Consider the following 16,200-nt stretch of genomic DNA (forward strand, 5'->3'; position numbering starts at 1 on the left):
TTCCCACTCTATTTTGCCAGGTGGTCCAGATCCTGCCACCAGCTCTGATAGTCTTTCTGACTGTCCATTACATCCCTATTCTTGGTGTCATCCACAAATCTGGTGATCCAGTTAACCACATTACCATCCAGATCGTTGATATAGATGTCAATCAACAATGGACCCAGAACCGATCCCTGTGGCACTCCACTAATCACATGTCTGCAGTCAGAGAGACAACCATTTACTATCCCTCTCTGGCTTCTCCCACAAAGCCATTGTCTAATCCAATTTGCTACCTCAACCTGAATGACAAGTGACTGAACCTTCTTGACCAACCTCCCATCCAGAACCTTGTCAAATAACTTACTAAAGTCCATGTAGACAGCATTCACTGCCTTGCCTTTATCAACTTTACTGGTAACTTCCTTGAAAAACTATAAGAGTGGTTAGACGTGACCAACACGCACAAAGCCATGCTGACTATCCTAATCAGTCCCTGTTTATCCAAATACTCATATGTCTGGTCCCTTAGAATACCTTCCAATAACTTTCCCACTACTGATGTTATGCTCACTTAGCTGTAATTTCCTGTTTTTTTTTCTCAGAGCCTTTCTTAAACAGTGGAACAACATCAACTATCCTCCAGTTCTCTGATACCTTAACTGTCGCTAAAGATGATTTAAATATCTCTGCTAGGGTCCCTGCAATTTCTGCACTTGCCTCCCACAGGGACCAAGGAACACCTTGTCAGGCCCTGGGGATTTATCCACCCTAATTTGCCTCAAGACAGCGACCACCAGCTCCTCTGTAATCTATACAGGGTCAAGGGTGTCGGTACTGCTTTGCCTCACTTCTATAGAGTCTATGCCCATAACTCGAGTAAATACAGATGTAAAAAATCCATTTAATGACTCCCCCATCTCTTTTGGCTCTATGCACGGATTTCCACTCTGATCTTCCAGAGAAACAGTTTTGTGCCTTGCAATCCTTTTGCTCTGAATGTATCTGTAGAATCACTGTATATCACAAACAACTGCGCTGATCCCACTGAATATTACTGGTTTCAGATTTCTTTTCAAATTACCCATTCTGTTTACTAATTTGCCATGGATTCTGTGCATCCTTATCTTCCTAATCAACCTACTATGTAGGTCCTTGTCAAATGCTTTATGAAAGACTAACTCGTCAGTAATCAGTTGATCATGGATCCCCAAAGCAGTGCAACAAAATATTATTATTCTAATTCATAATTGATCCTAAACTAATCATAAGTATTGTATTTCAGGTTATATTGACAGAAAGTTTTCACAATAGTATATGTTTATTTAGTATTTGAGAAATTAAGAATGTACTTGGTTTCCTACCTTTAATACAAATTGGTGGGGAGGGCAGATGTTTTCTGTTGTCTTTGGCCTTCCAGCTGCCTGATCTAAGATTCAATGCACCTGAAGTGTGCGTGTCTGTGTTAACAAACAAACTAACAGGCAAAAACTAAAATGGGATATATTAGCACTAATGAAGACAAGAGATTTTGTGGATGCTGGAAATCCAGACTAACACACTCAAAATACTGGAGGAACTTAGCAGGTTAGGCAATATCTATGGAAAGGAATAAATGATCGACATTTCGAGCTGATATCCTTCATCAGAACTGGAAAGGAAAGGAAAAGAAGCCAGAATAAGAATGTTGGGGGAGGGGAAAGAGTACAAGCTGGCAGATGTTAAGTGAAACCAAGTGAGGGTGAAGGTGGGTGGCTAGGAGAGGGAGGGATGAAGTTAGCTGGGAGATGACAGGTGGAAAGGGTAAAACGCTGAAGAAGAAGGAATCTGAAAAGGGAGGAGAGTGGTTAATAGGAGAAGGAGAAGACACTTCCTCATTCTTACCTGTTGAAAAAGACCCCACTCAGGAGCATCAGGCCATTGTCACCATCATCAATCTCTCATTCACTGCCACCAACCTCATAGTTCCTTTCCCGTGTACTGCTCGTTTCTTTCTCCAACACAAGATCCACAAACCTGACTGACCAAGTGGGCCCATTGTTTCTGCCTGCTCTTGCCCCACTGAACTCGTATCTGCATACCTAGACTCTATTTTATTTCCCTTGGTTTACTCCCTTCCAACCTATATGCGTGACACTTCACGTGTTCCTGATCTCTTCAACAAATTGCAGCTCCCTGGCCCTGATCACCTGATTTTGACTGGATGTCCAGACCCTACTTACTTCTATCACCGATCAGGAAGTCGGTAAAGCTCTCTGCTTCTTTCTGGACAACAGACCTGACCTGTTCCCATTCCCCTCCACCACCACCTTTCTCTCTCTGACAGAACCGATTCTCATACTCAACAATTTCTCTTTCAACGACTCCTCTTAGTTTCTCCACACCCAGGGTGTAGCCATGGGCACTTACATGGGCCCTAGCTAAGTCTGCTTTCTCATCGGCTATGTGGAACAGTCCATGTTCAAAGCCTTTACTGATAATCCTCCCCAACTCTTTCTGCATTACATTGACAACTGCATTAGTACTGATTCCTGAACCCATGCTGAGCTCATCAGTTTCATCAACTTTGCCTATAACTTCCACCCTGTCCTCAAATTTACTTGGTCCGTCTTTAATACCTGTCTCCTCTATTTCCCGGACATCCGTGCTCACCCCATTGTCCCATCTCCATAACAGGGATAGAGTTCCCCTCGTCCTTACTTACCACCCCACACTGGCCATCATTCTTGTAATTGTGTCATCTTTAATTGGATTTTACCACTAAACACATCTTTTCCTCTCCCCCATTTTCTGCTTTCAGTAGGGATTGCTCTCCCTTGATTCCCTTGTCCATTTGTCTCTCCTCAGTGATCTCCCTCCTGGTATTTAATCCTGCATCTGCTCCTTCACCTCATCTTCACTATCATTCATGGCATCAAATAGTCCTTCCAGGTAAGGCAACACTTCACCTGCATGTCTGTCAGGGTCATCTGCTGTATCCAATTCTCCCCTTGTGGCTTCCTCTTCATTGGTGAGACTTAACATAGTTTGGAATCCACTTCATTGAGGTCCTTTGCTCTGCCTGCCATAACAGGTGGGATTTTCTGGTGGCTACCTATTTTAATTCTACTTTCCATTCCCATTCTGATGTGTTAGTCCATGGCTACCTCTGTTGCCATAATGAGGCCATTCTCAGGTTAGAGGAGGAACACCTGTTCAATCTGGATATTCTCCAACCTGATGGCATGAACATTGGTTGCTCTAACTTCCAGTAATTCCTCCCCCCTCCCCATTCTGTCTTTTTGCATGTCCCATTCTGGCTCCCCTCTTACTCCTTCTCTTCTCCTCAACTCCCTCCAATGCCCCTCTTCCCTTTCTTCCTTGGTCCACGCTCGTCTCCTATCAGATTCCTCCTTAAGCTCTTTACCTTTTCTACCTATCTCCTCCCTAATTCTCACTTCATCCCCCCCTCCCACAGCCACCTACCTTCCCCCTCACCTGGGTACACCTATCACCTTCCAGCTTGTACTCCTTCCCCTTCTCCCACCACTTTATTTTGGCTTCTTCCCCCTTCCTTTCCAGCTCTTATGAAGGGTCTTGGCCCGATCCATCGACTGTTTATTCCTCTCTATTGATGTTAGCTGATTTAAGTTCCTCCAGCATTTTGTGCATGTTGCTCTAAATTAGCAACAAACAATATGCTGGGTGAACTCAGCAGTTTGAGGAGCAAATGCGGGAGTGGAGGAAGGAATTCTCAACTTTTCAGGTCAAAGCCCTGCATCAGGATTAATTGTGGAGAGGGAAAATGGACAATATAAAGAGAAGAGGGGGAATGCTGAGGCAGGAGCCATCAATGATTGGTGGACTGAGGGAGCTGGAGGCAGTCAGGGATGATGAGTGAATCTCCAGGTTGGAAATGGGATGGATGTATAGATCAGCATCACAAAGTAATTCAGCAGAGAAGCAGGTTCTTTGGTTTAACTCGTTCATGTTGGCCATGGTGCCGAGTAAACTGTTCCCATTTGCCCATGCTTTTCCCATATTCCTCTGAAACTTCAATCCAAATGTTTTTTTTAAAAACTACTGTTATTTATGTCCATTATATGTTAGGTATTGTGTTATAACGTGAAACATTAACATCTGGAGCCCTGAGAATACTAAGAATATGCAGCTTGTTTACTTAGCAGAACTTTATTTTTCCTCTCAAGCTAGAGACAGCGTAAGGTGCATAAATTTTGCTACATTGTATGAAGTATTAAGTCATGTGTTTTGTTTTAGAGACCACTTGTTTTTAAAACCATCGGGAGAAGTGGGGAATAAATTCAAAGCATCAACAACATATATTACATGGAAGGAAGAACTTCACAGGAGCTCAGAAATCCAATGTACACTGCAATGTCCTTCAAGTGACATAGGCTGTTTACCACTCATAATAAATACCATTGCTATTCCTGATGAACTGAACTTCATTAATAGCCATGGTGAAGAGGAGTGGGATCCAGCCTACATCATTCATCTCCGCCCCACAGTTACTATCAAGAATCTTCTGCCATATCGTCTCACTTATATGTTAGAGGTGAATACATCTCATGAAAATAAAAACTTTCTTCTTTTTGTCGGCTTGTTAGCATAGCTTTAGTCTGAATGTTTAAGATGGGTGAATATCAGGGAGTACAGGAAGATGGTGAGAATGTGGTATTGCAGTGGTTGATCAGCCCTGATCTGATCTTGTTATATAGCAGAGCAGGCTAGTAATGATGGCTTACTCCTATTTTCTGAGTTAGATTAACTAATTTGCTTTTGTATTCCTTGTCTCTTGTTTATAATTTCTTGGAATCCACATTTTAATTCATTTATTTCTGCCACTTCTGAGAAAATGTACCTTTTGGCCCTGGTGCTCTCGCACCTTCTTGAAATTCTCTTGAATTTTTCTTCCAAAATGTAGCAGCAACTGCCTTTAAGGTTATTTTTTCTCTGAAAAGATTTGAACTTGCACTTATCCATGTTTTTTTTTCACTACAGGCTACTGCTGAAACTTATGAACTAGCTGAAGGATGCTCAGCAGATATACTGTGCTGCAGAATCAGAGGGGAAATCTTGGAACTAGGGCTCGTTAAATATCAAGGCAGGAACTGGATTGGCCGTGTTAAAATTGAAGATGGGCTGCCTGAGTTTTTCCCAGTGTGCTTCACTGATGAAATTGGCATGAGCATTGATTTGCTTATACATGTTGGGAAAGTTAGTGGCCTTCTGGTTTTGTCTGTTTACAGCCCATACTGGATCATTAATAAAACCTCAAGAGTTCTGCAGTATCGGGCAGAGGATATACATGTGAAGCATCCTGCTGACTTCTCTGATGTCATCCTGTTTTCTTTCAAACGAAAAAATATTTTCAGCAAAAATAAGGTATGTACTATTTCTTTAGGATACATCATTTCAAGGAAACAACGAAATATTCCATTTAAAATATTTAATTCTGAAAAGGGAAAGGTATAAGGGTACAAAGGATAACTTAAACAGTATCATTTTATTGACCTGACGAAGGGTCTCGGCCTGAAACGTCGACTGCACCTCTTCCTACAGATGCTGCCTGGCCTACTGCGTTCACCAGCAACTTTGATATGTGTTGCTTGAATTTCCAGCATCTGCAGAATTCCTGTTGTTTTCATTTTATTGAAGATCTTCCTTCACTGTTTTAAATCTCTTGCAAGAACCAAAAGGATGCTGGGTGATCTCAGTGTCTGTGGAAGGATATGGAGTGTCGTTGTTTTGAGGTGAGACCTTCTCTCTGGACTGAGATGAATGATCCAGATGAAAGGGTCAATCCGAAACGTCGACTGTTGATTCCCCTCCACAGATACTTCCCGACCTGTTGAGTTCCTCCAGCATCTTGTTTGTTGCTCCAGGTTTCAGTATCTGTAGTCTCTTGTAACTTTATTTTAAACCTCCTTTCATCAGTTTTTTATAAATGCAAAATAATGGAACTCAGGTTTAAAAGCACCAAGCATGCGAAACCTGTATGAGGGTAGACAAATATCCTCCCTGTTCATGTGTGATATCCTGTGAAATAGCATGGCAAATGAAATGGTTCATTGGAGTTTTTGAAATTGTGCATTGCTGATCTTGCATCAATGTTCATATCCCAGAAGTGATGCACTTCTGCATGTTTATTTGTAAGTCTGAGATAGTCATACGTCATTGTACCTAAAATGTACATCTACGCCAATTATCAAGTACAGTTTACACTAGCCCTATACTAATTGCACCTCCAAGAGGACCACAAACTTGTTGTGGGGTTTGGAGGCTTTTGTGCTTCAATGACCTGGAGAGCTATTTTGGCTGGAGTCAGGGTTTTATGCTTTGGCTCTTGGTAGGATCACCCATGCCAAACAGGTCAAAGGGTAGAGGCCAGACTAAGAGTGGTCCATTGGTTCTCCAGGTTTGGTGGTTCAGCTCAGGGCTAAGAACCCTGACTGGGAAAACAAAACTTGTTAGAGAAATGGCAATGAAGAATCCTTCTACATCTGAGTGTGACAGTATTACTGAGTATCCACCCAGAAGTTGCATAATCGACAGTAGTGAAAACCAAGCTACTGACACATTGAATGATGCCCTGAACACCGTCAGAGATGGAGGACCTTCATTGCTACCCGAATCACCAGCGGTGTAACAGGCAGTAGAGATAGACATTCATCACGGTTTATACTCCATGTATTTTGTTCTGTCACCCTCAGATCTACCCCTTACATACAAAGACATACTGGTTAGTAGGTTAATTGGTTATTGTAAACTGCTCTATGATTCACATAGGTCAGGGTGGACCATGGAGGTTGTGTACTAGTTGTCTATGTGATTCCCTTGTGGCCCCTGCAGCAGGCTCCACCTCTCCACACAGCTGATGAATCCAAAGAAACGGCAGAGACCAATGCAGTTTGGCATCGACACTGTTGCAGGAGATGCCAATCAGTGCTGAACTCAACGTAGGACTGTGTTAAGGACTCCAGCTCTGGACTTTTCCGTGGGTTTACTAATAAAGCCTTCTCCATGAGTGCATATAGCACAAGGTAACAGAGGTTTGAGCTCCTTGATGAGCTGTTAACCATAGCTGATGAGCCCCATCTACCCAAAGCAACTGATTTTAAAGGCGTCAGCAACCTGCCTTTGCCCCTTCTCTGGTCAGTAGAAACGGTTTTGCCAGGCTTAATAGTTAAGCCACACGTCAAGTCCAAGAGCTGGACTTGATTTTCAGAGGATATTTGAGACGCATGCCTTTGTGATCATTTAATAGGTAGAGGGAGCTTGCCTCCACTACCTTCTCTACGCCCCCCCCCCCCCCAAACAGGGCTACAACAGCTTTAAAGAACCAAATTCTGTAATTAGGAATGAGACTAGGTTGCTAGGTGGTGCAGCTCATTGGACCTATTCTGCACTGTATCTCCAAATAAAAATTAATACTGGGGCAGTTTACAGTGGCCAATTAACTTTCCCACATTCCCGCCTCCTCCCCCAGATATCTTAGGAATGTGAGAGGAAGCTGGTGTACCTGGAAGAAACCCACACAGTCATAGGGAGAATTTGTAAACTCAACACTGACTGTTACTAGGGTCAGGATTGAACTCGGGTCCGTAAGCTGCCAACTGTGTCATTGTGCCGGTCGGGGTGGGGGGCGGGGAGAGAGAGAGAGAGAAAAAAACAGAAACAGGCCCTTCAACTAACCATCAAGCATGCATTTACATGAGACTACACTTATCTATTCCTTCTCCACATTTTCATCACCTCCCCCCAGATTCTACCAGTCACCATTTTAAAAACACTCAAGTTTTAACAGAAAGTACAAAACAAATAAACAAGTAGTGCAAAAAGGGAAAAAAAATGAGGTAATATTCATAGGTTCATGGATCGTATAGAATCCTGATGGCGAAGAGGAAGAAGCTACTCTTAAAACATTGAGTATCTGTCTTCAGGCTCCTGTACCTTCTCTCTGATGGGAATAATGAGAAGAAGATATGTCCTGAATGCTAAGGGTCCTTAATGATGGAAGTTGCCTTCTTGAGGCATCATTTTTTGAAGATGGTGGAGGAGGCTAGTGCCCATGATAGAGCTGGCTGAAATTATAACACTGTGCAGCCTTTTTTCAATTCAGTGCGTTGGCTTCTTCATCCCAGAAGGTGAAGTGGGATGAGCTATTCCTCTTTGGCTTTTGTAGTTTTTATGACTTCCTTCCCAAGTTCTACGCATTTCTTCTGTCATTCTGTCTTCATTTTTTCTGCATTTAGTGTTGCCTTGGGTTCTTTTTCATTAGGAAACTCTACCAGCTCATGAAGGATTGGTGGGGGATATTCACACTTATTGGAATAGAATCACACAGCTCCTGGAAGAGGATAGTGTGTCTCTTCTGTTTCATCTTCCCCCCACCCCAAGGCCTTGCAATAATATTCTCTTAAGTCTTGTCCATTTCAGTTCCAGTCACCCCAACACATAAGAAATTCCAAATGATACTTGCATTCCATTTAATTTTTTTTCTTTATAATTCCCTTGGATATTTTCCCCAACATTTTAAATCAATCACTCCTTGTGATTGAACCAACTATTAATGGCAACAATATTCGGTAAATTATTCTGATTAAGTCACCACAGTTTATTGCTGTCAAATGTCCTCTCATCCTCTTTTGCTCCACTAACAACTCTCCAGTGCATTCTGATCCACTTGTCCTCCAACTTTACTGAAGCCCTTAAACCACGATGGTCACCAGAATGTTAAAGGTCTTTTGACCCCAACTAATACATGTACTCCTGATGTGATGCCAAAATATTTAGCTTTGATCATCTGTTGGTTTAAGTGGAAGGCATGTAGCAGTGAACCAAGAGCAGATGTTGAGGACCAGGATACACAGAATGCGGCTTGTAAAGAGAGAAGAAGAAGAAGAATAGCCCTTAACTCAGCAGTGGAGTTATTGGGGCACTGTCATGATGGTGTTTTCATAGCAAGCTATTCTTGTTTTTACAAGGCCGAGTTGCTAGCTCGATGCTCAACCTGACTTGGATTCGAACTCGGGAACCTTTGCTCCAGAGTCCGGTGCTGATATTATTGCGCCACCAAGCGGGACTGTAAAGAGAGAACTAGAAGGAAATCCAGGGTGATGTCTAAATGATAAATATGAAATGTTATTACAAATTAAGCTACACCCAATTAACCATCTCCAATCCAGAAATAAATTAAAACAAGATACAGAAGTATCACAATTTTCCTTGTGAACTAAAAACAAAATAAAAAATTCTTGTGGTCAAAATGCATAGTAACCTAGTTAGCATAATGCTTTACAGTTTGCTGCTGTAATATCGGAGGTTGCTGCTGTCTGTAAGAAGTTCGTACATTTTCCACATGACCACATGAGCTTCCTCTGAGTGCTCCTGGTTCCTCCCATATATCAAAGGCATACAGGACTGTTTAAAAGTCTCAGACACATGTAAAAAAGATTCTGTAAAGATGCTTTCAAAAATAATGAAATGAAAAGTTTTGAAATATCAAAAAAATACTTTAAAGAGCAGTAAACAGTAAAACACTACATCAAATCAATATTCGTTTTGACCATCTTTTGCCTTTAAAACTGCATCACTTCTCTTGGGTACACTGTCGTGCAGTTTTATAAGAAAATTGGCTGGTAGGTTGTTCCAAGCATCTTGGAGAACTTGCCACAGTTCTGCTTCAGACTTTGGTTGTCTCATTTGCTTCTGTCGCTCCAGGTAATCCCAGACAGCCTTGATAATGTTGAGATCAGGGCTCTGTGGAGACCATGCCATCTGTTGCAAAACTCCCTTATTTTTTTCCCACTGATAATTGTTCTTTATGACCTTGGCCATGTGTTTGGGGTCACTGTTCTGCTGCAAATTGAAGTTGGGACCAATCTGATGCCTTCCTGATGGTATTGTGTGATGGATGAGAAGCTGCTTGCACTTCTCAGTATTGAGGATTCCATTAATTCTGACCAGATCACCAACTGCATTTGCAGAAATGCAACCCCAAACCTTCAGGGAACCTCCACCTTGCTTCACTGTTGGCTGCAGACACTCATCCATGTAGTGCTCTCCAGCTTTTCTATGGACAAACTGCCTCCTGTTTGACCCAAAAATTTCAAATTTTGTCTCGTCAATCCAGAGCACCTGCTGCCATTGTTCAGCACCCCAGTCCTTGTGTTTTTGTGCATAGGTGAGTCTCCTTAGCCTTGTTTCCATTTAGAGGAATGGCTTTTTGGCAGCGTACTCTTCCATGAAGTCCACTTTTGCCAAGACTTCTCAAGTGGGGCGGACTTCTTCCAATTTAGAAGAGACGCAATTTGATCTGTCTCTCATCTGCTGCACTCAATCTCCATGACCGACCACTGCATTTCTAGTCCTCAACCTTGCCCGTTCCTTTGTGCTTCTTCAGAAGAGCTTGGAGAGCATATCCTGCCTGCCGCGAAATTTTTGTTGATACAGGATAACTACCTTGTGTCTTGTTGCTGTGCTCATTGTTGCTATGGTGTAAGAGTTGATGATAAGTTGTCACATCTGCCACACCCTCACCTTTTAGTTAGGTTGTCCTTCACCCACTTTGATTCCTTCTATACCTGTTTCAGTTAATCATTTTAGTTCAATAGCTCACTGTGTCATTGATCATTAGCACCTGTTTTTATTTATGATGATTCATTCATTGGCCTATTATCTACTAAGTAATCAAGTATTTATTTGAAAAGTGGTCTGTAAAAACAAAAAATTCTGCAGATGCTGGAAATCCAAAGCAACACACAGGAAATGCTGGAGGAACTCAGTAGTTCAGGCAGCATTCGTAGAAATGAACAGTTGACGTTTTAGCCGAGAACCTTCTTCAGGACTAAAAGGAGAAATCGATGTTCCTGCCATCAAGTTGAAGGCTACTCTGGCAGATTATACGGTGTTGCTCCACCTTGAAGGTAGCCTTATTGTGGCACATGAGGAGGTCATGAGCATCATGTCAGAATGGGAATTAAAATGTCCTTCTCCTTCAAAGAATGGGCTTTCCCTTCCTCCATCATTGATGTTGCCCTCACCCATATCTTCTCCATTTCCCAGACATCTGCGCTCACTCCATCTTTCTGCCACCTTAACAGTGATAGAGATCCTCTTGTCCTTAACCTACCACCTCATAAGTATCTTCATCCAACACATCTTCCTCCGCAACTTCCGTCAGCCTGGGGCGCCTCAGCCTTTTGCACAGTACTATATGGTTAGGGTTCGTAAGTTTTGGGCATGCTGTGTGGATGCTGAAAGAGTGGTGACACTTGGGGGCTGCCTGACACAATCCTTGCCAATTTGAATTGACACAAATGACCGCATTTCACCGTTTATTTCAATGTCCATGTAATTATAAAGCTAACCTCTATAAAACTCCTTAAATAATATCAAATGTATTCCCCTCATCAAAGGCATCAGAGATCATGAGCAGTCAGAATCTTTTGCCCCACTATCCAGTGTGTTGCTCATCACAGAATCAGGCCCTGCGGCCCATCTAGTCAATGTTTCAAGGGTTCATTTATTGTCAAAGTATCCATGTACAATACAACTCTGATATTTGTCTACTCCAGATCGCCATTAAGTGCAGAAATACCATGGTTATAGATGAATGAAAAGACATCAACTACCCCACCCCCACCGGCATGGAAAAGAAAAGAAACTTGTCGACCTCAAAATCCCCCTCCCCTGCAGCAAAAAAAACCAGCCACAATAACATCACCAACCCCTTATACGCAACAGTCCGACCCCCTCACTCATAGAAAAGAACAGCAACAGTAACACCGAACCCCCTAAACCCCCCCAACACAAAAATTAGCAGATTGCCCATCCGCCATCATCAACAAGAAAGAAAACACCGAAAAACTGAAGGAAAATACAGTCCAATTATCACACAAATCTCAGAATATGGGAAACATCTTTTTGTCTGCATACGAGGAGAGCACTCTTTCTGCAACTTCCGTAGAGTGACCGCAGAAAGGGTCCGAATGTTGCCAACTTGGGGTTGAACACTGCCGATCCGGCTGCTGTTGGTCTCTGTTGGGAGCCATCCCTGACCCCCTCCGCATTCACCTTGATGGTTCAATCTTCCTTGAGATGGAGTTGTTCATGACCGCGCACCTTGTCTCTGGTTTTATCTGATCTTTTCCATGAGTCAGCTTGTGTTCTTGGACCTTTTCATAACCCCCCCACCGCCCCCAGATCTCTGATCTCCACAAAGCAGCTCTCCGGGCACAGCACAGCACTGGATCCTTCGTTTGAGTTTCAACCTGTATATTACAGGCTTCAGCAGTTTCTGTAACACAAACAAGTCAAAAAAAAACGAGTAGAAAAAGTGGAATGATTGGGCAGATTTGCTATCTGGGAGATGTTATCTGAGGAAATGTTGTTTGCTGGCACCATCTTGACTGGAAGTCCATGCCGAAAACCATTTAAACTGCCTGCTCCCTACAACCAGCACCGGGACCATGGCCCTCCATATCCCTACTATCCATGTACCTATCCAAGTTTTTCTTAAACATTGAAATCAAACTCGTGTGGACCACTTGTGCTGACAGCTCATTCCACACTCTCACGACCCTCTGAGTGAAGAAGTTTTGCCTTATATTCCCTTTAAACTTTTTACCTTTTGCCCATAACCGATGACATCTGATTGTAGTCGCACCCAGCCTCAGTGAAAAAAGCCTGGTTGCATTTACCCTATCTATATGAATATCAAATCTCCTCTCAGTCTTCTACGTTGTAAATACAGCCCTAACTTATTCAGGAACTGCAATAGGTCAAGAAGGCTGCTCATGAACACCTTCTCAAGGGCAACTAGGGATGGGCAATAAATGCTGGCTTAGTTGGTGACGCCCACATCCCATAAAGACCTTCCCTATGAACAGGGAGAAGCATATAATGGCCAGATGGGACACACAGTGGAAACCGGTATCAAGGAGCACAGGAGGCGTATCTGTTTGGGTTACCTGGACAGAACACTGCATTCACAATGACTGTAAGATTGACTTTGGCAACACAAAACTACTGTGCCGTGCCATTGGCTTTTGGGACTGCCTGATAAAGGAAGCCATTGAAATGAAACTAGAAGAAAAGAATTTTAACAAAGCCGAAGGTCTCACTCTAAGTAAGAACTGGAATTCAATTGTAAACAAGGTGGGAGAGCGGACACTTGATTAGATGAGAACTAACCAATCAGGAGGGACACACTATGGGCGGGGGCTGGTAATAAATACCACAGGTCTAGACATACCCAGGCATTATCCCTGAAGAAGATGGCAGAATCTGTCATCAAAATGTCGATTATAGTCAATACCTATACCCAGCTGGAAGCATCAGGAGAGTTTATTTGACATATATGCTAGGAAAACACTAAATCCTTTTTCATCCCATCTTCTGTATTCAGTACTTTGATTTATGAATGCCAGTGTACCAAAAGCATTTTTACGACCTTATCTATATGTGATGCCACTTTCAGCGAATTATGTACCTGTATTCCCAGATCACTTTGTTCTGCCACACTCCCCCGTGCCCTACCGTTCACTGTGTAAGATTTACCCTGTTTGGTCCTACTGAAGTGCAAAACCTCACCTTGTCTGCATTAACTTCCATCTACCATTTGGCCCATTTTTCCAGCTTACGTAGATCCCTCTCCAAGCCATGATAGACTTTCTCACTGTCCACTACACCCCCAAACTTCGTGTCATCCACAAATTTGCTGATCTAGTTAACCACATTTTCATCCAAGTTATTGATATGGATGACAAACAACAAAGAACTCAGTACCGCTACCTGTGGCGCACCACTAGTCACAGGCCTCCAGTCAGAGAGGCAACCTTCTATGACCACTCTCTGACTTCTCCCACAAAGCCAATGTCTAATCCAATTTACTACCTCAACCTTAATGCAGCTGAACCTTGACCAGTCTCCCATGCGGAACCTTGACAAATATCTTACTAAAGTCCATGTAGACAACATCCACTGCCTTGTTTTCATCCACTTTCCTGGTAACTTCCTCGACAAACTTTATAAGATTGGTTAGACATGACCTATCACACCCAAAGCCATGTTGACTATCTTTAATCAGCCCATGTCTTTCCAAGTACTTATATATGTGGTCCTTTAGAATACCTTCCAGTAACTTTCAACAACTGATGCCAAACTCACCAGCCTTTAATTTCCTGTTTTCCTTGTTTAGAACTTTTTTAAACAGCGGATCAACATTGGCTATCCTCCAGTCCTCTGGTAGCTATCCTGTTGCTGAAGATATTTTAAATATCCCTGCTTGGGCCCTGGCAGTTTCTGCACTTGCCTCCCATAGGGTCCAAGGGTGCACCTTGTCAGGCCCTGGGGAATTTATCGACCCTGATTTGCCTCAGGGTAGCAATCACCTCCTCCTCTGTAATCTGTACAGGGTCCATGAAGTTGATGCTGCTTTGCCTCACTTCTATAGACTCTGTATCTGTCTCCTGAATGAATACAATGCAAAGAATGCATTTAAGATCGCCCCCATCTGCTTTGGCTCCATGCATGGATTACCATTCTGGTCTTCCAGAGGACCAATTTATCCTTAGCAATCCTTTTGCTCTTAACATATGTGAAGAATCCCTTGGGATTCTCCTTCACCTTGCCTGTGAGAGTAATTTTATGTCTTCTTTTAGCCTTACTAATTTCTTTCTTGTGTTTACTTTCACTTCTTGTATTCCATAAGCACCTCATTTGTTCTTACTTGCCTATACCTGCTATGTACCTCTTTTTTTCTCTTAACCAAGGCCTTAATATCTCTTGAAAACAAAGTTTCCCAACACTTGTTCTTTTTTTTACCTTTTATTCTGACAGGCACATATAAATTTGTACTCTCAAAATTTCATCTTTGAAGGCCTCCCACTTTCCTAGTATACCTTTGCCAGAAAACAGCTGTCCCAGTGCACATTTGCCAGATTATTTCAGATACCATCAAAACTAGTCATTCTCCAATTTAGAATCTCAATTTGCAGACTAGACCCATCTCTTTGCATATTTACTTTGAAGCTAATTGCATTGTGGTCATTGGCTACAAAGTGTTCCCCTACACAAACTTCTGTCACTTGCCCTATCTTATTCCCTAATAGCAGATCCAGTATTGCATACTCTCTCATTTGGACTTCTACATATTGATGATGGAAACTTCCCTGAATACGTTTGACAAACTCTGTCCATCTAGTACTTTTACAGTATGGGATTCCCAATTAAGATGTAGAAAGTTAAAATCACCTACTATAACAATCTTATGTTTCTCGCAACAATTCGCTGGTCAAACCTCTATTATGTTGCTGTGACCTGCTGCTCCCTTTTCTAGTTGGGCAGCGGACCCAAGTGATATCTCCTCCTCTCAACATCTAATGTCCGGATTAGCTGCTGGTCAAAATAAATGAAATATATTTTTCTTTTCACTAACAGATTCAACTCTGCATATCTACCAGCGGCTGGTCTAATGGTTTTTCCTTAGACACTGTGGGAAGTTATGGATGTGTCAAGTGTCCTGCAACAAACAAGGAATATTTGGTGAGTGATCACAGTTGTACTGCAGTTTGAACATTCTTAGCCTAAAAGTATTGAACAGGTATGCAGTTATAATTATTTTTTGTTATCAATACTATGCTATCATTATGGTTATATAATTTTCCACTTTTGGTTTGACTAGTGTGTTGTAAAGAATGCTCACCCTATGTAACTGCCTTATAGAGTTATACAGCAGGGAAACAGGCCCTGTGATCCAAAATCCATGTTTACCAATGTGCACAGTTGCATTTGCCTGAATTTGGTCAATATCCCTCTAAACCTTTCCATATGATGTACCTGTTTCAACACAAGAGGTTCTGTAGATGCTGGAAATCCAAAGCAACATACACAAAATGCTGGTGAAAATCAGTAGGTCAGGCAGAATCTATGAAAATAAATAAACAGTCAATGTTTTGGCCAAGACTCTTCATCAGGATATTGTAACTCTTAGAATCTTCTGTTTAACAACACTCCACAGGGCCATCATTCACTATGTACGTTCTGCTCTGGTTTAACTTAAAATGCATCACTTCACACTTGCCTGAGATGAGATCCATCTCCTATTACTTTGCCCATTTTTTTCAGCTGATCTAGGTCTAGATCTTGTTATAACCTTAGACAACCTTCCTATACCACCTGTCTCCTATAACACCAATGTTTGTGTCATCTGCA

The 16,200-nt window shown here is 42.2% G+C and overlaps 1 protein-coding gene across 1 annotated transcript in view; it reads left to right on the forward strand.

Annotated features, from left to right (window-relative positions):
• The window catches only part of vps13c (vacuolar protein sorting 13 homolog C), a 387,871-nt gene that overhangs the window by 249,621 nt on the left and 122,050 nt on the right, over positions 1-16,200 (forward strand). The window contains exons 58-60 of the mRNA XM_072282204.1: positions 4,240-4,537; positions 4,984-5,367; positions 15,427-15,531. Of these exons, the coding sequence (XP_072138305.1) occupies positions 4,240-4,537; positions 4,984-5,367; positions 15,427-15,531 (787 nt within the window). The remainder of the gene's footprint in view (positions 1-4,239; positions 4,538-4,983; positions 5,368-15,426; positions 15,532-16,200) is intronic.

Source organism: Mobula birostris, chromosome 18, assembly GCF_030028105.1.
Source record: "Mobula birostris isolate sMobBir1 chromosome 18, sMobBir1.hap1, whole genome shotgun sequence".
NCBI classification, from domain to species: Eukaryota; Metazoa; Chordata; class Chondrichthyes; order Myliobatiformes; family Myliobatidae; genus Mobula; species Mobula birostris.